The 26,281-nt window shown below is 43.0% G+C and overlaps 1 protein-coding gene across 1 annotated transcript; it reads right to left on the reverse strand.

Moving 5' to 3' along the window:
* Positions 1-3,107: 3,107 nt before the first annotated feature.
* Positions 3,108-25,870, reverse strand: gna12a (guanine nucleotide binding protein (G protein) alpha 12a). Its single transcript, XM_047578459.1, has 6 exons — positions 24,859-25,870; positions 18,192-18,410; positions 6,747-6,797; positions 6,460-6,660; positions 5,976-6,182; positions 3,108-5,528 (listed from the first exon to the last, which is right to left on the reverse strand). Exons 1-6 carry the CDS (start codon positions 25,174-25,176, stop codon positions 5,367-5,369), a joined length of 1,158 nt encoding a protein of 385 aa, XP_047434415.1. The 5' UTR covers positions 25,177-25,870; the 3' UTR covers positions 3,108-5,366.
* Between the last annotated feature and the right edge of the window lie 411 nt (positions 25,871-26,281).

Genomic DNA, 26,281 nt, shown 5'->3' on the forward strand with positions numbered 1-26,281 from the left:
GATAATTACCCTTTAAGTGGCTGTCTGACAAAAAAAAAAAAAAAAGTTGTTAAAATGTTAAATTGGGAGCGGTTGCTAGGATATTTAAGGGTGGTTGCTGTGTTATCTGAGAGGTAGCTCAAGTTATTGGTGCTTACTGTGGTGGTATCAGGTCTTGCTGCAAAACTAATTTCCTTGGCCCGCTTGGGTGTCGCTAAGGTTTTCGCTAGGTGGCTGCCAGAGTCTGCTGGCAGGGCACAGCAGTTTGTACAGGTGCCTGGTAGGGTCTTATTCAGAGTTATTGTTCATGTGCTCTGATTGGTTTCTAGCGTATTTTTAGTTGTAGGTTGTTCATGGTTGCCACGGACACCCGCTCCTGGCGTCATCAGTAATAGCTTTAAAACGGCGAGACCTCACTCAGTGCTTTTAACATTTCATTTCATTAGTTTGATTGGCGATTTTTAATAGGAAACCGAGCACTCTGGGAATTGAATATAATTGTGGGAGATGAAGCCAACAATTTACTTGACAACTTGACATGTGTGCAGGTGAAATGACAGGTAACAGCAATTTTGTATCATATTTTCCTCATATGCCCGCTGACGGCAATGCGTTGGAATAAATTTAGGTTTATTGCTAATCACAACGCTTTTAAGCTGACGCCTGTTCTGGGAATCTAAACAAGCTTTTCTGAGCAGGAAAATGGTTTTGTCCTTTCGAGAGGATGATAGTTAATGAACAGTTTTATACTCAAAGTCAGTTATCCGTCATTTATAGAAGTCGTATTTGCACCCTTTAACTCCTCTCTTTGCTCAAAAGAGTTTGTGGACTTGAAGTAAAAATAGATGGTTTATAGCAGAGATCTTCAATGTTTTTCAGGCCTAGTTCTATTTATAGATATACATTATTATTAGCATTTTGTATTCAATACTAAGCTATTCAAACAATAGAGGTGCAAATTTCAAGACGTGCAAATGCATACATACCTTTATCCTTAAGCACAGCTAAATGTAGTAGGATCAGTGAATCACCAAAACATTTTGGCCTCTCGTTGGCTGACATGAGCTAGCTGCACTGTTAGCTTCTTCTATGCTAATACAGCAGCGTGCGTCTGGATTTCACTTGGGTCCTGAGTCAGCTCTCGGCCAACTGTGCACTGTTGAGACAGCTCCTGTATCGCTGAATGACTGAAGTCTTTTATCTACATTTATCCCTCGACGATGTTCGATGTCACGTTAATGTGCATTTAAACAAATTTAGATTTTGGGGGGAAAATTAAAAAAAATATATATATTAAAGATGCCCAAAGATTTTGAGACCCCCCCTGCAGTAGCCCCATGGAACCGCTCGAGGTTGCGAACCCCCTGTTGAAGACCTATGATTCAGGCCATTGCTTTTCCTTCTAATGAGTCGAAATATCTGCCATTAAATAACCATAATCGCGTTGCAGCACTTTGCCTTTCGTCTTTTTATCCACAAAGATGAATAAAGCTGAGGTTCGTCTGATTACATTTCCTCATACGTTTTAAAATGAACCTAGTATTCAGCCATTAGATCATCCTCTATGGCCGTTTTGGTTATGGCCTCAACGAGAAGCTTTAACGCAGACACACAAATACAGATAAAAATGCACACACGCCGTGCAACTTGAGGACACAATGTCCCGTTCCTCTCGGCTTCTCTAAACGAAGGCTTCCTTGTGTTTCAGAGACCACTGGGGATATGTATTTTTCTGCTGCCTGCTTTTTTCCTCTCATCTCCTTTGTAGGGTTCTGCGGGAGGCTGGTTTGGGTTTCTCTGATGTGTCTTTGTGTGTGTGTGTGTGTGTGTGTGGGAGAGAGAGGGGGGTGGGCGGGTGGGGGGGTGGGGTGTGGGGGGTGGGGGGGGGGGGGGCGATCGAAACAGCCAGAGGGATGTCGTTCTTACAGTCTCTCCATTTTGGGATCAGGACAGGAAGTGGGCCCAACAGAGGAAACATGACCTCCCCCCTCCCTTCTCCGCTCTCCCTCCTGCCTCCCTCTATCCTCTTACTTTTTCTTGTATTCCCTCTTCCTCCCTTTGTCTGTCCCCCCCCCCCCCCCCCCCAGTCTGTGCCTACCCATTCACAAGGTCATTTTTTTTTTTTTTTTCCCTCTCTGTGCCAGAGATCTCATAGTCTGTGTCACATGAGTTTCTGCAGCGAGCATATGGGGAGACTTTTTAAATTCTGCTCACTTCCTGTGTAAATAAATCTATGTTAACCAGTGATTTCTAAAACAACACTGAAACTCTGCTCTAGTTGTTTCTGGGCTCCCTCCCCGTCTCCCGAGACTCGCGGCCTGTTATGTAGCAGAGCTCCCTCTGATTAAAAGCCAAAGCAAAGGTCAGACTCTGCTGGGTAACAGAGATATCGCCCGACTTCGGACTTCACTCTCATGCCCAGCGGCCTGATAGCTCGAGCAGATGAGCTTCATATCACATCGCGGTGAATGGGGGAGCACGGTCGGGCCGAGGCAGACATCAGTGGGCCGTTACTTATCAGGAGCCTCGACTCTCTTTTTTCTGGCTTTGCAAGAAAGATTCTTGAACGTTCATAAATACTTATTAAACTGCCCCGGGCTGTAAGATAAACATATTTACCTCCCCTTCCTCCACCACCACCGTTTCTCCTTCACAGGCTCAAACTCCCCCCACTCGGCTAATCTTTCTACCACCCTTCACTTTTCAGCTCAGATGGTCCTGACCTCTTGCTTTGCCAAATCCACACTCAAACACACACGCACACGGACGCCCACACTGAGAAAATAAAGAAACAGCATGTCAGCAAACGGCAGTGTATTTCACCACAGAGCACAGAGCCAAGGCACTGGGAAACAAAAAAACAAAAGCAGAAGACCTCCCCCCCCGCCCCCCGTTTTCATCTTCCCCTCTGCCCCCATCCTGCTCGCCTTTCAAAGTCCACGTTTGTTTATTTGTTCCTTTGCCTTTTTTTTTCATCCCCAGACGTTTTCCTTTCTGGTCATTTTCTCTCAGACACATCCAGTGCAATGACAACACTTATATAAAAAAAAAAAACGTAAAAAAAAAAAAACTTGCGTGAGTGGAAAAGGTAGGTTAGTTAACAACAAATGTTACAGCGGTTACAGTGATACCGTTAGACAGAGCGGTGTTTGTATTGTAAGGTGTACACACAGTGTCAGTCACATACCTACAGTATTCAATGTACAGGAAGTATGAGCGTGCGCAACGTCGCGATGAACACAAACACGTACAGAGTACACAGTTTAATACAGTATTATAATAAGGCGTGTGGAAGTGTTTGTGGTTTGTTCCCCGTGACGCCATGTGGACTTCATACTCGAGGGGGGGGGTTCAGAACAGCCCAGCTGTGTCTTACTCCTGATGATCAGTTCATTTTACGCGTCTCAACATATAGGAAGGTAGATGAGTTAAAGGCTGTAGGAAACATTTGGATCTGGTTGGATTTTCCATTAAAGTCATAACGTCTCAGACGTACACTCTGTCCTGACGTTCAGCCACTATTACATAAATCAGTGCATGTTGAAATGAAAGTAGCTATAGAAACTGTACTTATATTCTCTATTACACCACTTGGGGAATTAGCCTTTTGTTTTGTGGTCGTCATGTGATTATTGAGAGGCAGTTTCGGCCACATGGGGGAAGTGCAGACAGCTGTGAACATGCAGTTTGGTTGGTTGGAGGTTAAAGTTCTCTCTTTTAGCTCCGTTTTTGGCCTCCACCCTTTGATATTCCACTGTGTTCACCTGCTAGCTATCAGCGGTTTGGTGGGTTATGGTAAGCTTTTTTTTTTTGTTGTTGTTGTTGTTGTTGTTGTGGTTGAAAGCAGCTGAAATCTGCTATGAGAAATCATGTAAAGCTGCAGGCTGTGAAAACCAAAACAACGACCTGAAAGACACTAAAACCAGGGCGTACGTATATATACCTATATATCTGTGGAGTCTGCTTAAGATTGTGGCTTTGAGCAAAATTTCCCTGTAGTTATTAAGAACATACTGAAAATAAATGAATGGTGCTGCTTTAAAATTGAAGTTTAAATGTTAAAAAATACAAATGTTTCCACTTTAAATGAAGCTCAACAGTCCAAATTTAAACATATTAGGTTTAAGTGAAATGAAGTAAAACAAGTTAACAAGTATCCAATAATAATCAAATACTGCATTAATAGGTATTTGGATTTGGAGAAGTTTTTTTTTCTATTTTCTTCTAAAAATAATTAGGACATTACCAGTAAACCACCCGTATTTTATTTTATTTTTTTCCCAGCTTGTCTTGTTTAGGTCACTTGTTACTGTTTAGATGTTTTACTTCTGGGAAGTCTGCCCACCCCGACCACTACAGAAGTCCAAGATGGTCACAAGGAACACGGGAATAAGGTCATTTACAGTTCAACCCTGTCATTTTCCGGAGCTCCCTTCACGTTTACAGGACAAAAGAACAGGAACAAGCAGTGTAACTGTATCCAAAGGCCGCCTTTTACATTCTTATAATGTGCCTGGGGTTGAGTCTAGGTTACTGTGGTATCGCCACTGGGATGCTGGTGAGAAGAAAGAAAGGAAGGCACAGGGCTAGACACAAATCATAAAAGACCAATATGAGTCACTAATTTGACCATCTACTCAAGGCGCTGAACAATCTGTCTGTCGTGGAGACAAGAATAGAAGAAGACGACTTCAACTGTACATTTTCTATGTGACGGTGGGAATGAGAGAACAGAGAAGGAGGGAAGGAGTGTGTGACAGGACCATAAGAGAGCTTTGTCTCTTTTCCTCCGTTAAAGTTCATTGACAGGAACACTTGTGCAACCTTATCACACAACACAGCATATGACCAGTACAGACCCAAACCCTCTCCCTCTCCCTCTCCCTCCGTCACGTGTACTTTTTAAAACCAGGCGATCTTTTTTAGCTCGCTCTGAACCTCCGATCTTTCTTCCTTCGGACTCGCTCCCTCCAGCCTCTTGCTCTGCTTGAGCTACATTTTAATAGTCAGCAGTCTGACTTGGTTTAGTGACAGTGTTGTCATTAGTCTCAGAGAAAAAAAAAACACTTTCAGTGCTCATGTCATGAAGTTGGTGCTTTCCTCAACATTTTTTTTTTTTGTTTTTTGTTATATACATTTGCACAGGTTAAACGCGGGGTTTTCCACAGGGGCCAGCATAGCTAGACGGGTCCAGAGCCACTTCATGGCACCACAGGTTTAGTTTGATCCACTCCGTGTGGGTCAGCTGACTGTTCCACGGGTCAGTGTTTAAGTAGGGGGGCTGTAGTGTCACAGCGACGGAGACCTTCTCAGAAGTCCTCCGAGCCTAAACTCACGGCTGGTTTCACAGTTAAGAGTCAGAGAAGCCATCGTCCGCCAGTCGAAGGTCACTGCAGCATGATATCTTTGAGGTTTTCCTGCAGGATGGTGTCCTTGACGGCGTGGAAGACGAAGCGGATATTTTCTGTGTCTACCGCGGTGGTGAAATGGTGGAAAAGTGGCTTCCCACGGTTTCTCCTCTTACGACTGAACGACTGCACCAGGAACGCCTGGAAGAAGGAGGGGAGGTCTGTGTTTGAGTGTGTACACATATGTACCATACTGACTCAAATACAAGATGATGCCACACGCTAAAAATAATTAATCATAAGGTCAGTCTGGTGTGGTTGGGAGAGGTTCCACCCGTCTCTGTGGACCCATTCTTTGAACATAAACGTTAAACATGAAAAGAAAGTAGAGGATATCCCCGAGTTGTTAATTGTTAACTGTTAATTGGCCAGATCAGTAAGATCTGGTTTCTAGGTATTTATTTACTCCAGACTAGAAATCAACCAACCTCAATACAGCGAAAGACTCTGGTGACAATTCTTATAAACAAATAGCTTCATCTTTCATCATTTTGTCTTGACTTTATGATGCAGTAATGGTGAGGTTTCAGATGCTAATTTAATAGCACGTCATGCTATCTCCACCTAAACCTGGTTACAGCTTTGTACCTGTACGTCCTCTAGCCTGCGTGGGTCTCCTCTGAACTCTGGGAAGTTCTTTCGGATGTCCACCGTGCGAATCTTTTCCACCAGCAGGTCGGTTTTGTTGAGGAAGAGGATGATGGACACGTTCAGGAAGAGCTTGTTGTTGACGATGGTCTCGAAGATGTTCATACTCTCCACCAGACGGTTTGTCCTCCGGTCCTCCATCAAGACCTGGAATCAAACATCCATGTGTTTATTTTATCTGTGCACCAATTAAGTATTCATTCATCATCATCATCATCATCATCATCATCACCATCATCATATGACTAATGATTTAAGCTGGAGTCGGGACTGTGGGAACAATCGAGTATCCTCAGCTCACCACAAAGAGAGCTTTGTGTAAACCTTAAATGTTGTGTCTCTGGTGATTCTTTCATAATTCCAAAAGTCAAGAGACTGTCCGACAAACATTCCCACCCACAGGGTCCGCATTAAGAGCACGTACCTGATCGTACTCCGACGAGGACACCATGAAGAGAATTGACGTGATCCCGTCGAAACACTGAAACCACTTCTGCCTCTGCGACCTTTGCCCCCCGACGTCCACCATCTTGAACGGAATCTTCTTGATGACAAAGTCGTGCTCCACGATCCCTTTCGTCGCCTTCCTCGCGAACAGAATATCTTGTTTGCTCGGGATAAAGTTCTGGAGATAATTTTCAACATTTGAGCTGAGAGGGTGAAGATGTATACAGAGTTTTGAACAAGATTTAACTGGTCACCGTGACTCACCAGTTGTCCAATACGATCCAAGTTGTCCAGGAAGTACTTGACTGACTCACTCTGCAGACAAGATGAAAGAAAAAAGCCATTACAGCTGCAACATGGAACAGAGTCATGTCATTACACAATAACTGAACTTCAAAGAACCAAATAATCACATTACAGCTCTTAACCACGTTACCAGAACAATTGGACTTCTTGAATTTCTTCTTTATCTAATTCTAATTTCCAAAAAGCTGTAATATTGTGGTTATTGATTTAATAAAACATGAATCAATGCAACACGGGGCCGAAGCCATGTGACCAACCGTAGTTGTGTCAGTCTAATTTTATTTCTATAACATATGCTGCTGTGTGTATGAACAGATTTGAGCAGGACTGCAGCATCCTGAATAAACTCGATCATTGTGTTGACATGACCCATGGTTTATTCCGTGTCGTCTCATCATCACATTTAGTGTACTGCTGACATTTGTGAAAAACCTTAAAGCCGCACATCAATATTTATTCCTATCAGCATAACAGATAAAATAGCTGTGTGTAATATGAGGAGGGCTGCCAGTAGTTAAATCCCACAGACAAAATGTCACCAGACCCTGAAATTCACCTGAGCTTTATCCAAGCAGCACGTTTACATGCACGTGTGAAAACAAATTATTGCCTTAATCAGACTTTAACTGGACAACTTAAACGCATGTAAATACTTTACTCTGACTAAAGTCGGAGTTCTCCTTATCCGATTACAACGCCCAGCTAATGCGACAGGAAATTGATTTTCTCCATCATGTATGCGCCTTAATCAGACTTTAACTGGACAACATGCATGCGCATGCTCCACAACTGCTGTGCTAGTGTATGATCCCAGAACAAAAACAGAGCCGGTAGAAGAAGTTGTTTGAAATTATGATATAATACTAATATGTCAACAGAAAGGGGTCGTATTAACAAGCTGACAAGACACATATCGCCACCTGGTGTGGAGGAGGAGGAGGAGGAGGACATGTTCCCGTTAGTTATTCAATTTTCTCCGTTGCATGTAAACAGTGATTCATTCATTTATAAATTAGAATGTTGAGCATAGCTCGATTAAGCTGTGCATGTAAACACATTTAACATCAGATGAGCCGACACTCGAAATTAAAACACTGATATCTGATCAAGGGAACTGAGCAACTCTCTCATGTTTATTTCAAACTGAAGAGGTTGGCTAAATACGAATGGTTTAAAATGCAATCAGCATAACTTCAGAAATACAAGAAACCAGATGATAGAATAGAATAATTCTATCATCTGGGAAAATGAATACAATAATTTTTTTTTTCAATCTCTGGCTGTCAACAACCACCAGAGCAGAAAATCAGGGGACGGCATTAAAATTATAATGTGCCGCCCTGCAATGAAAGCTGCAATGAAGCTTTAGTTCTAGCACTGTGAGTTAGCGAGTAAGAACTTCCTCCAAATCAGATGTGGATATCTACGCATATGTCTCCAGCTGTTTTGTTTCTGTAAAGCTAGAAAAACTATTTGACACTGGGGCTGTGTAATCGATCAGAGTAAACAGCATTCATTTATGCCACTTCACCATCCATTGTCAGTAATTATATAGTTAAAGTGTGTGCATGACATGGATTGCAAAAGTTTTACGAGGCTGCTAATTGACTTTGTTATTGAAAAGAAACCAGTCGCTGCCTGGAACTTAGACAAACTTATTTTGTTTTCTACAGAAAATCAGCAAGTATGTGTCATTTATTTAAAATGGGCAGAAACACAAGGTTTTAGTTTTTTTGTTTTTTTTGGCTGAAACAATGGGTACACAGAGTTCAAGCTGGAATCAAACCGATTCCCAACAATAGTTTAAAATTGAACCTCTGTCTTCCGCTCTCTTTTTCTTACTTATACACTCACATTCAACAGGAAACAGCTGTGTGTGTGAAAACAGTGGGGAGAGACACGGGGGAGAGAGGGATTAGCGAGTCAGACAGAACCCAGTTACAGAGTCGTTTCAGCGCTAACATCTCACGCGCTACAACGCAGCGGTGTTCCTCTTTTAACCTGTGTTGTCTGCTTTTACATAACGTAACTTTTCAGAAGTTTTGGTTACTTGTGAAGGGACGGACCAGAACCAGTAAATAAATTAAAAAAAAAAAAAAAAAAACACGTCAGCCTTGACATGTTGCGTGACTGCCAGGAAGTGTGACCCCTTGTATGGGTGAGAGGTGAACCCGTGACCGTGCTGCTGACCTCCAGTGTTTCAGCAATTGGAGACGGAAAGCCGCGCACTCCAATTGGTTCAGGAGGACATGACCGACAGGAGGGGCTGGACGGAGGGAAAGGCAGGAGGAGGGGAATTCCCAGAGATGAAGGGATAGGCATACGCAAACATAGACACACACACACACACACACACATATGCACACACACACACACCCGCACACATCATTTCCACAGACGCTTTAAGAGCCATCAGCAGAAATGAAACAGTCTGATCACTGAGGCAGTGGAAGCACCAAACTGGATTACTTTTATTAGCCCTGGGATACATATTAGTGGCTTGTAGTGTAGAAGTGTAGGTAATAAAGAGTAAAATACAGCTGTGTGCGTGTGTGTGTGTTTGCACGCGCGTGTGTGTGACTGATTGTGTGCATGGGTATGAGTAAGGCAGGAGGAATGTCTCCATTCATGGAGTGTATCGGCAGATTAGGGGCTTTATTATAGCAAAGACCTGAATAAGCTCACATTTTGGACTTTGTGTGTGTGTGTGCACACGTTTATGTGCCACTCGCAGTGTGAGTGTATGTGTGAGTGTAGCTGTGCAAACTACAATCGTACACACATTCCGAGAATACTGAGTACAAACAAACACACGTTGTCGTTCTTTGATTAACTGATCACTTAGTTTGGATAACAAGTACACCAGATAAGAGCCTTTCATGCTTCACACCGATCAAAACACACACAGATTAGTGCAGCTGTGAATGGATTGTGAAGTTCAGACGGATTGAGCGACTATTGTATTCATTTCAAAATAATGAAAGTGAACATAAACGAATATTTGTAATAAATATACATATTTGTAATTTCTTCGTAAATTACCAAAAGCCTCAAACCACTAGTGTTTTTTAGATAAAATCTGTCTCACATCTCACTGACCACTTCCTACTTAGTTAGCACTTTCAATACATCATGAGCTACTAAGCGTTTCCTCCTGCAACTGGGCTCATTGGAGGCTACGTCATCGAAAGCATTTCACCTGCACTGTTCTGTAATTATACCACTAAAACGCTAGGCGGTGACTAGTCAGCTGTGTTGAGGTCATTCTGCACAAGTTGGCAAGTTGAACTGAAGTTGAAGTTAATAAATGTTGATCAACTGTTATTGTCACGTAACACCCTGCAGATCAAGATCTCTGGGGAGATAGTTGGTTGGTTACGTTCAACATCAACCAATAACACTTGTTGAGCAATACCTAAGGTGGAGATACAAGGGTTACAAATGTAACTTGGGTTCTGTGAGCACATCATCATTGGCGGACAGGAAGGATTAAATAGAACCCAGGAAGTAGGGATTACAAAGTCAATCGATCTGAGTCCCGATGTCCACTGTGCAACTGTACTAAGGCCAAAAAATGGGGTTCCTTCCTGTTTGGGCTTCGTTGGGGCCCGGTCTGATCAGATCCCATGACTTTTATTATTTTCTTTAAAATGCCTGGATCTGACCTAACACTGATCACGCACAACCAGTCGAGACATCCTTACTAGGAAGTGTCCAAGACAAGTCTCAGATGCTTCAGGTAAAGAAAAGGAACTCAATCTAAAGAAGAAAACTGACTGAAAGTTAGAAATAAAGAAAGAGGAGGACGAACTGAAGGAAGGTTAGAGTCTGACAGTTGACAGTGTCTTGGTAATTAGTGCAACTGTAAATCTTATACTGTGGCTTTAACAGTAATCGTAAACATTTCTACAGTGATAGCTTACTCTCATTATGCTTGACAAGTTAATTACTGAGGGCTGGAAGCAACAATTCAGACGTTACGCTGATTTTAGCCTCCATATTAGCCACGTTTAATTAGAAGAGAAAGCGTTGAAGGCAGGCATCCTTGTTGAGCTTCATCCCACAAATAATCCACACTTTTGCTGAGACGAATGGTGAGTGCGTGCACTCATTTGTGGGGCAGATAATCGCGGCTACAGTGTTGACTTGTTTACAATCCCTAATCATCTGGCGGTTTATTTTTCTTTCTTCGTTGCCGAGATGCCGCCCTGTTCCCAGAGCTCGACAATTAACCGAGGACTATCTCTTATTAACTCTTGAACTTAAAGAACATTTTTATCATCAGTGTACACAGTGTGATGATTACTCCTTTGGTTGTCTTGACAACAGCGACAGGTCCGCGGCAGCGAAAGAGCAGAGACCGACGCCAGCGTTTTATCACGAACTGCAGCTCCTCACTGAATGTTGCAGCACAGACACAGAAGTTTTGAAGTGAGATGTGCCCGCGGATGTTTTTAAGCATTTATGGCGTCTTTTGAAGCTTTGTGCAGCTTCACTGTACAACACGAAGTCTAAATCCACGCCGTCTTTCTTTCAGGACGTCTGTGCTGCTGAAGACACGCGTACCACTACAGCTTGATATACAGCCTTGTTTTTGTCAGGCAAAATGAAGGTTTGGGTGTTTATGTCCTATATCAAACTGTGTGTTATCTGGGTGTGGTGGGAACACAGAAAACCCTGCAAGTAAACAACATCCTTGCATGTGCCCGCTTACGGTTTGTTTTTCTCCCACTATCTACACCTCTAACTCTCTTTCTGAGCCTCCCCCTCCCCCGACTCATCTTTACTTTCCACTCCATTTTTTCCTTTCTTTCCTCCCCTCTCTGTCTGCCTATGGCCCAGCTCCAGCTGTGCCTGGGAAAAGCTGACTGTGGTATCCCCGGAAAACCTCTCGCAGAGTGCAGAGTCTATAACTCAGCACATTCGCTCCGCAGCAGACATTTTAGTTTTTCTTACTGTCAAAGGACAAGGCTGGTGTTACTCTATATTTTTCTTCTGGCGTCTAATTCCATGAAAACAAGGCCGAGGGTTGTCAGTACTTGTGCAGCAACTTATTCCTTTCACAGGATTAACACGATTAAACAGTGAAACTAGTTCCAGCTGCTGATGAATACACATTTAGTTCCTTGGTTAGTAGTCATGGCAGCGGGATGGTGTGTGTTAAATGTGATGTAGCCACACTACTACAACCTTTTAGCATCTGGGTGGACCCTACAGTATTGTATGGCTAACGATACTTCTCAGTAAAGCGCCTAGTGTTAGCATCTTTTATTTAGCTACATTTATCATAACTGAAATGACCTAAAATTGACTGAAACTGAGGATAATGCACTTTTCCAAAACCATACTAGTTCGTATGGATCATTGTCGAGCCCAATTGTCCTTAATTTGATCTGATAATCCACATTTTCCCTGCATTTACTGCTATATTTCACCATGTTTTTGCCACTCGGGGGGATAATGTGGCCCCAGGTGGCAGTGACGTCAATGCATACCCTCTATATACTATAGATAAACTCATTGTGATACATTAGATCAGGAGTGTCAAACTAATTTTAGTTCGGGGGCCACATTCAGCCCAAATTGATCTCAAGTGGACTGGACCAGTAAGATAACAGAATAGTAACCTACAAGTAATAACCACCCGGTTTCTCGATATCCAAATATTCATTTGAGGGGGAAAAAAACAAAGAGCAGTGAAAGGCTAAGTTAAATTTGGCAAACATATCCATGGTATGTTGATACCAAAGAAATCTGAAGCATTAACACAAAGAAATTCTTTACAAAGCAGCACCTAAATCATCCAAAGATTGTGCCATCAAGACAGTGCAGTCTCATTATTATTATGCCTGAAGGTGCAAAAATTAATTATAACATGAAAGACAAGAGGTTTTTCAAGTGAGAGAAACGATCCTGCGCAAAGTGAAAGAGACAGATGTGTGCTGGTACGCTGGTAAAGGCTCTGGCCAGTGTACTGACACAGTCAGCTGTAGCAGTAGCTCTGACAAGCAGCTCCCGAAAGCAATTACGGTGCTTTAAAGTCAACAGAACCTGACTGCAGCAATTGGTGTCAAAACTCATACTCGAGGTCGTCACTCAATCATCCAGCGCAAACAAACATCCAGAAATCCACTCGGAGAAGAAGAAGAGATTGCTGCCGGTGAACAGTTGGTTGAGAAAAAACCTATTTAGAACGTGCTATTACACTGACTTAGTTACTAAATGTATAGTGACAGCTGTTAGCTTGGCAGTAAGTTAGCTTACGTTAGCTTAACATAGAGGCTCGAGACTTATTGAGTCTTATTGATTAAAAAGAAAATGCAGGCAGAGGACTGAGCTGGACATCTGGGGATACACATTAAAAGTAAGAAGTGAAACAGTCTGTCTTTGCAGCCCACACGGCCCCGTGTGCACTGTTGACAACATGTAAACAGCAGGAGATCTGTGTGAGTTAAACATCTGCCTGGGGAGGCCTCTAAGTGCACCAGAGAGAAAACCACCGGCTCAGGATCTTGGGGAGAAACGCAGCTCAAGCATGTGTCTCAAATCCTGTGTACGTTTGGTTTCAGAACGCGTGTCATTGACGCCAACAGACAAGGCCGATCACTGTACACAGCTGTGCTCATCTCGTGTCACGGCTGCTTTTATTTTAAAGGGAATTAAGTTGTCGTCAGCTGCCAGAAAAGCGACAGATTTATTGTTTTTCTTTTTGTTTTTTTTTGTTTTTTGGCTTGGGCTAGTCAGTAAAACAGAAATGTTTCGAGACAACAACAATGCTCCTCTGTTTGGTTTCCGAAACCAAAACTTCCTACAGCGATCATGTACTTTCCTGTTCGATTCTTGTCGGGGAAGCCTCTGGACGGATTAGTGTTTATTAGGGCTGGGTTTCCAGCCTCCTTCCTGCATCTTAAATCCAATCACTCTCAGGCCTGACAGCGCTCTGAGAGTTGTAACCTCCGTCATGTTCTGGTTCTCCCTCACACGTGAACTAATCTTGTTGGGATTTGTCACGAAACCATGTCAGACTGCAGCGAGAAAAATGCAGGAAATGCAGTGTATTTAAAAAAAAAAAGAAAGAAAAAAGATCAGAATGTTGTCAATACCAGGTCTTTCAAATCAAGTTCTATTGAAATCTGCAGTACTTACTGCACTGTTTACAGCGTATTTTGTGGCGTTTGTCACTTTATTGACCCGGGGTCTAATACTAATGAGGTGGAAATTGCCCCTTTTTAGATTATTTGTTTTTAACCTGCAGTGGATTTGAAATGTTATACATTTTTTAAATTCATTTATTAATTTAATGAATGTTTGACCTTAACTAACTTCAGATGACCAATGCGTATGTTCTACTGTTCTGTTTTTGTGCTTTTTGTTTTATGACACAGGTATTTGGACTTGGATTTTCCTTTATGTCCACTTTTCAGTTCAACCGACTCAGCTTCCCCAGATGTATTCTGAATCCAAACCTAAAAAGTGTCCTTGCGGACTGATGCGTTTGATGGATGCTTAGTCTACTGACAGAGCGGAAGCAGGTGACGGGCATCACACACACCTCTAAATACACTTTCTATGTGGATTGGCCTTTGAGACAGAAGGACATCTCCAGCCTACGCAGCCGCTACATGCTAACTTTATCACGCAGCGACTCCAGATAAGACAAAGCCATCTGACCCGCAACACACACCCACACACACCCACACACACACAACCAAACAACCACAATGACACGTACACACACACACACACACACACACACACAGTATGTTAAGTGAGAAAGAGACGGAAGTGGCTTCTGCCTGACTCCAGATTGTTTTGTCACTGATAAATGTGTAACAGGGTAAAGGGTCAATCCTCCAGCGCTGAGCAGACTGTGAAGCCGCTGCGTCACTTTCGGTAAAGTCCAAATAAAACAAGCTGCCGCAGCCAATACAGGACGCGACTGGCGACGAGGCCAGCTGGTGGCGGCCGAGCTGTGAGACATTCGCGCTGTTGACAATCCGGTTAGCGATCGTTCTGTTGAGCCACGGAGAGTCACTGGCAGTCTGTCTGGCCCTTCACGGCGTTATTTGTACACAAGTGTGTTTCTTTAGCCATCTGTGTCTCACAAACCCTTCTCTGAATTACAGCATGTGGACGATCTAAATAAGTCCCAGTTTTCTTGTTTGTCCTAAAACTGGAGCAAAAAAAAAAAAAAAGAAGAAGATCTGAGACATCTGGGGGGGAAAAGCAAAAGAGCTACCAGGTGCTCAGTGTTCATCTTGTAAATTTGAAATGAAGTGTTTAGGTGCAGGATTTATCGTTTTATAATACTTATATCGCGCCTAAGATCAATATGCACAGGAGCATAAACCGCATGCCTCAGCTTCACGACTGCTATAAAGTAGGTTTGTTTTTATATTAAAGCCACACTAACAAAAGTTATCAGAGATACGGATTGCGTCATGCCCCAGTTAACGGTGTCCCGGGACAACAGGTTGGCAAACAAAGACAACCTCGAGTTTTCTCCCGAGCCGGGTCAGCCACTGTTGCAACTCCAGCAAAAAGTTATTTAGTGCATTATCTCATAAATTTGACTTGATGCGACTTGAAAAAGACAACTGGAAGCTAAGAGAGCTGACATGGAAGGTCACAAATAAAGCACATATCAAGATAAGTGTTCTCAAATTAACACTACACACAAGGAGCATGCACGGCCAGGAAATCATTTCAGATCCTAAGACTCGCTTCTTCTCACTCTCCTCAACCCCCGGTATCATTTTCAGGCTTTTAAATATTTAAAATATGTATTATTTTATTAAATCCTGCTTTAAATAATGTAATTTTCACCAAAAAAATATCGTTTTATTTTATTCACTGTGACTAAATGCACAATGAAACAGAGAACAGCCTCTGTAAAGTGTGCAACCTACTGGTGTTGATCAGTGTGTGTGTGTAACACATTAGCGTTAAAAGGGAGAAGAATTGCTCCGTCGACTACGAGCTGTTTCAGATTGTGCTCGCTGCATGAAATGTGGAAGATGAAGCTCCGCAGGGCTCCACTTCACCGGCTGCATTCCCAGCCAGGAGAAAAATAATTACGGCTTTGGAAAGTCTCCAAACAAAAAAAAAAAAGTGAGAGAGGTGAGTAGCGCAGGAAAACAAGAAATGCTTCCACCAGCTTCACTGATCGCTCCACTGTGACGTCCCGTTCAGTTAACAAGCCCAAACTTTTGGGATTTGATTCAGTTAGTTTCTCTGATGATCGTTAAATCAGCCAACGGTGGTTGGCTCCACCACTGCAGGGGGTGAAGAACTGGAAAACAGGTTTTATATGAAAAGGTTGTTTTCATGGCGTCAGTTCAACAGCTCATAGTGAAGGAGACGGAAAGCGAATGCACTGAGTCACGGTTATTTGTTGTGTGCTTTAAAGAAAAAAACTATTCAATTATTTACTTTAACCACTGACTGTTCGTAAAGACCAGTCCAGCTAATTCAAAAGAGCGACAGAGCACCACACTAATACATGAAAAAAAAAATGTACTATTGCATTATACATACTATACAGACATACAGTCAGCACGGAGCTCAGTCAGGACCCACTCACTGGACACGCTCTGAATACTGGGATCCATTCAATCAGGTCAGCCACTGAGTCAGCTCTGACTGATCGTGATTCTTAATGAAAGAATGAACTAGAGGTGGGTTTCTGATGCACGCATTTACGGGATGATTTAGCATTTTAGTGACTGGTTTATTACGGAATGTACTAATCATATGATAAGTGGGTTTGGAGCATTACAGAGAACAAGATCAAGAGGTCACAGGATGATGAATAGGACAGAAAATGAACCTGACATATCATCTGACCCAGGCAATAGATTATGCACATAATAGCAGATAATATAAAGGGCCGGGTGATACTGGATGAGCTCGTGCAGTTTTGCTGTTGTTGACAGTGTTGACCACAGGGAATGCACCATGCCAGAGACATGACATAGCAGAGAAGTTACGAGGGAGCGGCTGAGGCTGTTGCCTGCGTCGGCTAAAGGCCTCGGCCGACAGCAGCTCGGGCTCAAGCTCAAGTAAACTCGCAGAAAATGCTCTGTAGCCTCCTTTGAGTGAGACGTCACAATCTTCCGTCACACTTAACGCTGCTGTTTTTCATTTTTCAGAATTACTGCGGCTTTAAATCATCTCCTTTGTTAGGAGGATCTTAATCCACCAACGTCTGGAAGCTACGGAGCTGATTTGTAAGGGAGTTGTTACTGACTCAGACGGCTGCAAAAGTACTTTCAGACAATATTAAGAAGCTTTAATGCTGTTCATTGGGTTGATTAGCACGGCCAAAACTATTTTCTATTATAATGATATTTCTAATAATTCTGAAACTTCACTTAAAGACATCTTAATATTCTCCTTTAAAGCAGGAGCAACATTTTCTTCAACTTACTTCAATTTCAACATTAGAGAGATTAAGTAGGGACCCCTACCTACTGTATGTGTCCTATATTAAACTCGGCCTAGTGCAATTTATAAATATATGTTATTACTATCATTTTGCATTCAATATTAAGCTATTGAAACAATACACAGGTTCAAATACCTAGTATATATATATGTGTGTATAAAGGTGTATAAACAATGCAATCCATTTTGACCTCAGTAGTGGCTGATGGGAGCTACACTATTAGCTCCTCTTCTGCTAATATTGCCTAGTGCCTCTAGGTTCACCTGGGGACTGAATATGCTCTCGGCTAATGACAGGTCTCTGTGTGAAACTGTGGTTTCTGTGGTGTTAAGACAGCTCCTGTATCACTGAATGAGTGACGTGCTTCTGAAAGATAACGTCTTCTGCCTCCATTTATCTCTTTACCAAAATATGTTGGATTAATGTTCATGTGTAGTCTATTTAAATACATTTAAATTTATGGTGGGGAAATTAAACAAATACATATATAAAATGTCTAATCAACCAAAGATTTTGTCAGTACCTCCGCCAGGGTCACTGACCCCCTGTTGAAGACCTATGCTTTAAAGAGCTCAGAGCCCATTTACTTTCTGTAAAATACCGATTCCCAATCAGGGGTATTTGGAGCTGCAGGTTTGTAAGAGGAATTATTGTGCAATATGTCATCTAATCTAAACCATTCACAGCAACTGCGCAACCGCAGTGCACGTCCCAACGCCATATGTTAACACCATATGTTGCAACCTTGATCAAAGCGACAAAAAAAAAAAATTAAAAAGGAGATGAAACGCTGACAAATCTGAGATCACTGTGTCTTGCATGATTACAGTGAAAGAGCGTTAAATGAGACCCAGCTTAAATGAACCCATTAGGAACTTAACAGGTGGTAGTTATGAGGGTTAACAGTGCCCGCATCAGGCATAAAAGACCGGGAACCACGTCTCTAATCTACTCACCAGCTGGAACTCCGAGCGCCGCGCGTAGGCCTCCTGTATGCCGGCGTCCGCCCAGAGCGCGCTGAGCGCCATCACGTACAGCTGAAACTCGCTGGGCTCGACCCCGGAGGCGCCCACGCGTCCCTCCCACGACATCACCAGCATGCCCTGCTTCTCGTTTTCACAGCTCTGCCAGCTGATGCCCAGCTTGTCCCGGGCATCCACCAACACACGCATGCCCTGCAGGAACACACATAGTGGGAGAGCAGCTGCTTTTTATTAATGTCGGATATATTGGCTTATCGTATAGTTCAGATGAAAAACAAAAACAAATTCACATGTGGCCGCTTCCTGGGGAAAATGTCAACACCGAGTTTAGTAGTTTTAACATGCGTCACACACACACACACACACACACACACACACACACACACACACACACACACTCAAGACACATGTATGCGCGGCTGCTGGTGGTTTTCTGAGGAGAAACACGTGGACTGATCTGCGTGTGAGGTCTCCTCAATGTTAACCACAGAGAAATCTCCCTTATCTTTTCAATTTCGCAAACTGCTTGTGATCTGCGGGCAATTTGGTGTTTTAGTGACGACACCTTCGAGACGCGCGTCAGTGTAACTTTCTGAGACACATGATCCTATATAGAAACCGACTGAGAGAGGAACCACGGTTAAGACTTTTTATTTATTTATTTATTTTGCTTTCATTTGTGACGCAAATTATTTTCTTTCACTTTTCATGAATAATTTCGGATGTGGTGCAATAAACTAGTTCCGACCCATCACACCCCGGGTCTTGATTATTTGCCGTAAGTGAAGCACATTTCACGACACCTGTAGGTTCAAAACGGGATGAATTACTGAACCCTGTGCGCTTGTCTGTCTGATTTATGGATCGACACAATGAACTCAGCGGCTTTACGGGATCACAGCAGGGTCAGGGATGTGTTTATACATACGTGGTGTGTGTCTGTCGGTGACTCATGACCACCTTTTTTTTTTTGTGTGTTTGCACGGGGTTAATCTCACATTCAATAGGTCTCACACGACTACAACAACGACAGCTCCTGACTCAGCTCAACCACGTCTACACAAAGCCTCTAAAAACCTCAAGTAAGCTCTGAAATTCAAAGAGAGGGTCCCAATCCGAAGACACATAAGATATATACGGATTTAAAGGCGGATTTGACAGAGGAATTTGGCACTAATGCAGCTATGACGTGCGCATGTTTGTTTGTGGTGTGTTTAGCCCTGTCTGGGGTCCCCTTTATGACTCATCTGGAAGGAGGTACCACAGCCTGAAGATCAGAACAGTTTCATCCTGCATAACATGAGACTGTTTAACTCATTTTATCACTCATTTGCTCATATTTAATATTTTTTTGCAATGCTTTATGAGAAATTTGGTACATATAGACTCCTTCACGGGTTGTAAACAATGTGACGTATTTTGAGGGGCGGGGCTTAACTGGAAGCAACACGTCTCAAACACTGTAGCCTGTAAATGGTGTTTTGGCAAGAATGGACGAGGAAAACGCATATTTTAGAGAACATACTAATATACTCACTCCTCAAGACTGTGAGTGTTAAAATTGTAAAAAGTTGACTCTGACTATATTCGGACTATATTCACTGACCCCTACGCTCTCACTCACTGGATGGAAGATTTGACCAAAGGAGGACACAGAAGGCACATATTCTGGTCTATCTTTATCAAGTGAAGCATCTCCTACAAAGATATTACAAGAAGTAAGTGGAACCACTGTGGAGGGGAAAGTAGTAAATGCAACTTCTGCTCTGACACCCCTGAAACACGCCACTAACATCAAGTTAGCTTTTGGTTAGCATTAGCATCAACCTGCAACAAGATTAACCATAAGGTTATCCAGGCTGAAACTGATGATGCATTACATATTAATCTGACCTGATAAGAAGTTTGCCCCTTGCTGTTGATTGTCTCACTCCAGTCCTTCCTTTTAATCGCCAAAGCCAAACCAAAACTGTGTACGACCGGCAGTGGCTGGTATGTGACTTAGTGGGTTAGTGTTTTTGCTTTTTCAGTTTTAGCACCAAAAATACAGCAAAAACAGCAACAAGTCACAGTGTTCGCCTCAAGCTTCCCTCTGTTTTGCCTCCAGCTAACGTTTTGACGTCACGGTGACGTAGACCATGAAGGGGTCTACGGGGCCTTTTATAGGGGTTAGGGGGCGATTTCAGACACAGCCTAAGTTTATGTCTGACTCCATATTTTACAACATTTTAAAATGACTGAGTTTTCTTTCCTTCCAGGAACGAGATGGATGACACCCTAAACAAGTAAGGAAATCCCTGACTGGTGTTTGACACACATGGATTAGCATCATTTAACGTACGCTGATCCGACTCCAGCGTGATGGCAGAAAAGTTACTCACTAAGAGTCCTCCCGACTGTGATCTGTGTTCCTGTCAGTGAGCCAACACGAGCGTTATCAATTCACCAATCTTCAGCAACATAATACTCTCGGTTCACGTCTGTCTTTCTTCCTGTGCGTCTGTCTGTTTACATGGCTGTCTGTTGTCCTGCTGCCCACTCATTGTCCTTGCTTGCCTGTAATACGTCAGTAAGCGTGGCTCGATTCTGCATCAAATAACTCCCAGACCACAATCAGTTCACCAGGCTTGTGTCGTTACAAGGTCTGCTCCAAGATCAGGGGAGAAATGTCGCCTGGATGTCAGATGGATTGGAATAATAGAGAAACACAGACAGATGCAAATAGCAAAATCAGATTTGTTTGGTCTATTATGAATCTCAGCTTGCTGGTTATTAAACAGACAAACAGGTGTGGCATGGAGGTTTTTATAATTAATTTTGCTCACTGCTTCACAAATCTCCCTCTGGCCTTAAAAGTTAAAGTTTTCCTTTATTTTTCCTTTTTTTATTGTATGCAAATGAGGAAAAGATAGATAGGACAAAAATGCTTTTGAAAAATGTATGAAAGAGACAAAAGAGGAAGAAAGAACACTGCTAATAACAGATAAGTCATATGTGAGATAATATGAGAATGGTGAATTAATAGGGCATCATTGTAATAATACTCATGCACTATGTGAATACAGGTAGGTCACAAATGATTTATGTGGTGGGCACACACACACACATATACACACACCAAGAAACAAACAAATAGCAGAACATAACATTTAGGATTGAATTAAGGGAATAAGGAAATAAGGACCATGTGGAGCCTGAGAGTGGTGCAACAGTAGGGGGGCTTTGTGTGTTTTTTTGTTTTTTTTTTGGCTATTTTCTGATATTTCTCTCTGTTAATGATTAACAGGGAATAAAATGTTTGGTATTGGTCTGGTATTAACGGAGAACAGACACGCAGGAACCACGAAACGACTGCAGACTGCAAGATCCGATTGTTAAGTGTTTGACAACATTATGGAAAGGATTCTCACAGAGACAGGCCGTTTTCCTAATTTTGCTTCATCCGGTCTCTGTCTCCGCGCTTTCATGTGCACTGATGTCAGGTCAACTAAATAACTTGGGCTAATGAGATTACCTCCACTCTGCCTACAGCAGGTCCCTGCGCTCTTTGAAGACAATTTTCAGTTCAGGGGAAAGAGTGGTGTAGGGTTTCTTCTCCTATCTGACACGGTCTCTGAGACATGCGGGGCATGAGTAGCACAACTTCAGTGTGCCCACAACAGAGAGTCCTTGTTTCTGAAATCCAACTTTTTGAACTTCTCTTCCCCGGGCAGCTGCCTCTGACTCTCACTCATGTTGACGTGATTTGTCTTTCCTCAGCAGCTCATCAGAGTGGGTCTTCTGGTGCATTTTAGAGACACGCCTATTACTCATGGATCAATAATGTTTGGTGGCGAAAACATTTTTTTTTTTAAACAAACTGCAGGCAAATTCCCGTTTGCTTACAAAACAGCTGTTTCGCAGTTTCTGGTTAAAGTGTGGTTTCTCTTTATTGCAACAACCCCCAACATGACTGTGCTTATGGATCTTTTAGTTGTGTAAAGATGGAATTAAATTTCACAACTCCTATTGTAAACTCGAGCATAATTGACTTTAATCCTGGTTTATCGCTGGCATTTAAACTTCGCCGACTACTTAAGAAGGATTTTCAGGTGATTAACATGGAAAATGAGGACCACACGAATTCAACATTTGCTTTGGCTCGGTGACAGAGTAGGGTTTATCCTGACCTCCTGTACGGGGGCATGATGCAGAGCCTGCACTTCAACGCAGCCTCTTTCTGTAAAATGATCTGATATATACAGGAGACGTGGCTCAAAGGTGATAGAACTTTAAGTTTTTTAGACAAAGCTAAATGTGTGATTCAGTCTTTGAGTCGACCTGGGTTGGTTTTCCTCAAAGCTCCTGAAAGAGTTTTCTAAAAAGCCAGGCTAATTCACCTTAAACCTTTCTTAATAATCGCTTTCCCTGTCCCTGTTAATGACTGTTCAAAAAAACGATGAGGCGACAGGGAGTGAACTTTTACTCTTTTTATTGGTTTCTAAAGAGGGGGCTGCCAGAAAAAAAAAAAAAAGTTAAAGAGCTTCCGCGTAACCGTGGAGGACAACATTATTCCAGGAACATTAGTTCCTGGTATTTGTCTTACGTGTCACTAGCTCTCATCAATGGGGCTTTAAAAACATCTTCCTCCCCGTGCTCGTGTCTTCTCACAGCGGCGGCGTTGGCGCGGCATCGTTATTAACAGCGAGTGGCAGATGGCTGCGACTGGCGTGGCTGTGTTTCATTAATCACTGCGTGGTAATTATAAAGCAGCTCTCTTCCTGCATTAACGGTGTCCGCCCCGTGAACTGCACCGGCCGACGTCTCCGGCAGAAATTACCGCCCTCCGAGTCAAATTGAAGGACGGGACTTTTAAGATCCATCACTTCCCGAAAGCGCAGCGCAAAATCGTGGAACCTGGTTTGAATCTCTCAGGATAAGTCATCACACGGTCCGTTTAAAAAGGCTGAGGATAATCAGTAAACCACGTTTTACTGGTGGCGTTTATATTCTGGTTCGTGAGTCACATGCTCACCTCGAGGTGTGAGAAACAGTCCGTGTCAAACAACAATACTTGGGGATTATGTCAGAGCGTTAACCGTAACTGAAAGTATAAATGCTGAGGTTCAGTAAGTGGGACCACACCTGAACTCCACCTCTTTGCCACTTATTTTAAAAAAAGGGCCTAATCGTGCCACACACCTGCGCCCTCTCTTCTAGATTTAACCCTCCTGCCCTTTGTTGCTTTGTTCTCCTCCTCCATCATTAAGTTCCCATGAACAAGGGATCCTCTGCACCTGGCAGGTGACACTGATCCTCCGCCAACACCCCAAACAATAGGTGACACGGAAGGAGCTGCTTTAAACTGAACACCTTGTCAAGGTGGTGCGTTCGTGTTGGTTTCACCATTTTCTGGTGTTTTATTCCTGTGATTTCTGTGTTTTATATGAATGTAACCTGGACACGCTCCACAATCTTCTGACATTTACATGATTTTAATGACAGTCAGGTTAAGCATTAGTGAAAACGACTGCCTCCCGATTAGCAACTTCTCAGGGTGGCGTGATAATTGTGACGCTGGCGGACAGCATGTAGAAACTAATTCTAATGCATGTTTGTTTGTAACAGCCAAAACGCTTTTTAAATCATGTGATCCCTTGTAGTTTTCGTCTCGCCTATCAGCTCCTGTTCCAGAGGTTGGATGGTGTGTGTGTGTGTGTGTGTGTGTGGGAGAGGCGAGGGGGGGGTGGTGTTCATGATGTGGTCGGGGACAGGACCGCCAGTATATGCTTATGTATGGAGGAGGAGGAGCGGGGGAGGCGGGTGAGGGGGGGGATACTGAATGCTGTCTTGTCTGTGCAGAAGTGCAGCCTCTTATCATGGTCGTCTGGGGCTGTGTGGCACTCAGGGCGGATGTGCTCATCCCTCAGGAATAGTCTGGTATTGTTAGCTGGTGAAGGAGGCCCAGCCATGACAGCAAACAAAGGGACAGCGAGCGCGCACACACACACACACACACACACGCACACACTTCAGGGTAAAAATATGCACTATGTCAACAAACCTCTTGTGTGTGTGTGTGTGTGTGTTTGAGGGAGAGTTGTGGTTGCACACAGCACAGAGCTTCAAGTGGTGCTGTTGCGATTATTGATTAGCTAAGACAAAAAAAAAAAATCTATCAGTTTGTTTGTGGAGTCATAGAATCCATTAGTGTCCTCTGACCTGTAAAGACACCTGCCTGTTTACAGGACTGTCGTAACAGTTAGAGCTGGGTCATACATTCAGTCTCCCATCGCCATAAAAGATGAAGATAAAAAAAAACAAATCTTTACATCTGAGTGACTAGAGCTGATAAAATTCCTAAGGAGTTGTTTAGTTTCTGTCAGTCTATTAACTAAGTTCACTGATTCATTGCCCCTTGAAACTAATCAATTTATCGACCGATCCTTAAGCTCTGGTCAATATGTCTCCTAAATGTTGTCTTTCACTTAAATAACATGATTTATATTTTAAACAGGTTCAAAAGTTGTAAATAAATCAATTATCCAATTAACATACAAGTAAAACGACCGCAATAAAGATTAAGATGTAGATTAAAAGTTTTTTTCTTCTTCCTCTGAAGGCCCCAGGGTGTTTATTTGCCCCTGAACTTAGTCCTTACCTTCAGTATGTTCTCATAGATAGTGTCCCGGAAATCCAGTAGAGCTTTCTGATCAAACTCCTGCCCGTTTATGATGCGCATCTGTTTGAGGAATGTGGACTTTCCGCTCTCTCCGGCCCCGAGCAGGAGAATCTTCACCAGCCGCCGGACGGCTCTCCTCTCCCGGGCGAGCATCGCGTCTATCTCCCGGCTCCTGCGCCGCGCCTCCCGCTCCTGAGCCGCGTCCCTCTCCCGGCTCCTCTCCTTGCTTCCGCCCGAGTCCCGGCTGGCCTCGGCCGGGAGCAGGCAGCGGCTCAGGGTGCGGACCACTCCCGACATTTCAAGTCGTGGGAAAGAGGAAAAAAAAAAAAAAAAAAAAAAAAAAAGTTCACCGAAACTCCAGTGGGAAAATGTTCATTATAGGATTTTTGACCTGTGGGGTGTAATCGGCCCAGCTCGGCTACATCCGCTCACTAGAACAGAACCCCCTTTCCCAGCAGATAATAAATAAAGTCTACATTCAGTGGGTGAAGTCGTTATCTGGTCTCACACCGGCAGACAACCCGTGTCCATCTTGGTTAGACCGCGCCATCAACAACAACAAAAAAAAAAAAATCACTGGACAGGGAAACAAAGCCAGAACGACAACAACAACAAAAAAAAAGTTTAAATGTCATAAAACATAACTTGAAGCTGAAGTGAAGAGTCCATCCTAGGCACGACAGCAAGCAAAGACGACGTTAAGGCTGCGGTCTGTCACACAGTGGGACAGTCCACCAGTCCAAACTACCCACACACAGCCAGCGGTTTGTGAACTTGAGAGCGGCTCCAGCGGACGGCGGTGGGACGGTCACACCGAGGAGGAGGCGCCGCTGCAGTACCGGGACGCACCGACAGTTGTCGCTGGCGGACGGACGGGTGGATGGAGCGACATCCTAACCACCACTATCCAGGAGGCACGCTGATAGATAGATAGATAGATAGATAGATAGATAGATAGATAGATAGATAGATAGATAGATAGATAGATAGATAGATAGATAGATAGATAGATAGATAGATAGATAGATAAGAATTAGGAATAACAATAAAAATTTCCCCCCTTTTCTACATAAACTGAACATTGTAATGGTCACGAAGGATAATTTGGGACTGCTGTAGTAGAATTCATTACTTGCTATTACTGCACCTAATGATCATCGACTATTAAACCATGAATCAATATATTCACGGTGGCTCAAACTGTGCAAGTAAAACATTTATACAGAAATGAAAGCAACGGGCACAATAAACCAGCAGGCAAACCAAAATGAACAAAGTGCTGGTCAAATTACAAAAAAACACAAACCAGAGCTTTATTCAAATAACAACTAGAAATTACAACAGCGCTATTTAACAAACAAGCCACATGACCGCACATAATATTTCTGAATACCACATGATT

The sequence above is a fragment of the Mugil cephalus genome, chromosome 2 (assembly GCF_022458985.1).
Source record: "Mugil cephalus isolate CIBA_MC_2020 chromosome 2, CIBA_Mcephalus_1.1, whole genome shotgun sequence".
NCBI lineage: Eukaryota > Metazoa > Chordata > Actinopteri > Mugiliformes > Mugilidae > Mugil > Mugil cephalus.

Bases quoted from the DNA above. Each gene is read 5' to 3' on its own strand.
- gna12a (XM_047578459.1), bottom strand. From the start codon at position 25,176: ATGTCGGGAGTGGTCCGCACCCTGAGCCGCTGCCTGCTCCCGGCCGAG. The intron at 18,411-24,858 runs GTAAGGACTAAG...GTGTTCCTGCAG, and splicing joins TCTATGAGAACATACTGAAG to GGCATGCGTGTGTTGGTGGA. The intron at 6,798-18,191 runs GTGAGTAGATTA...TCTTGTCTGCAG, and splicing joins GGCGCTCGGAGTTCCAGCTG to AGTGAGTCAGTCAAGTACTT.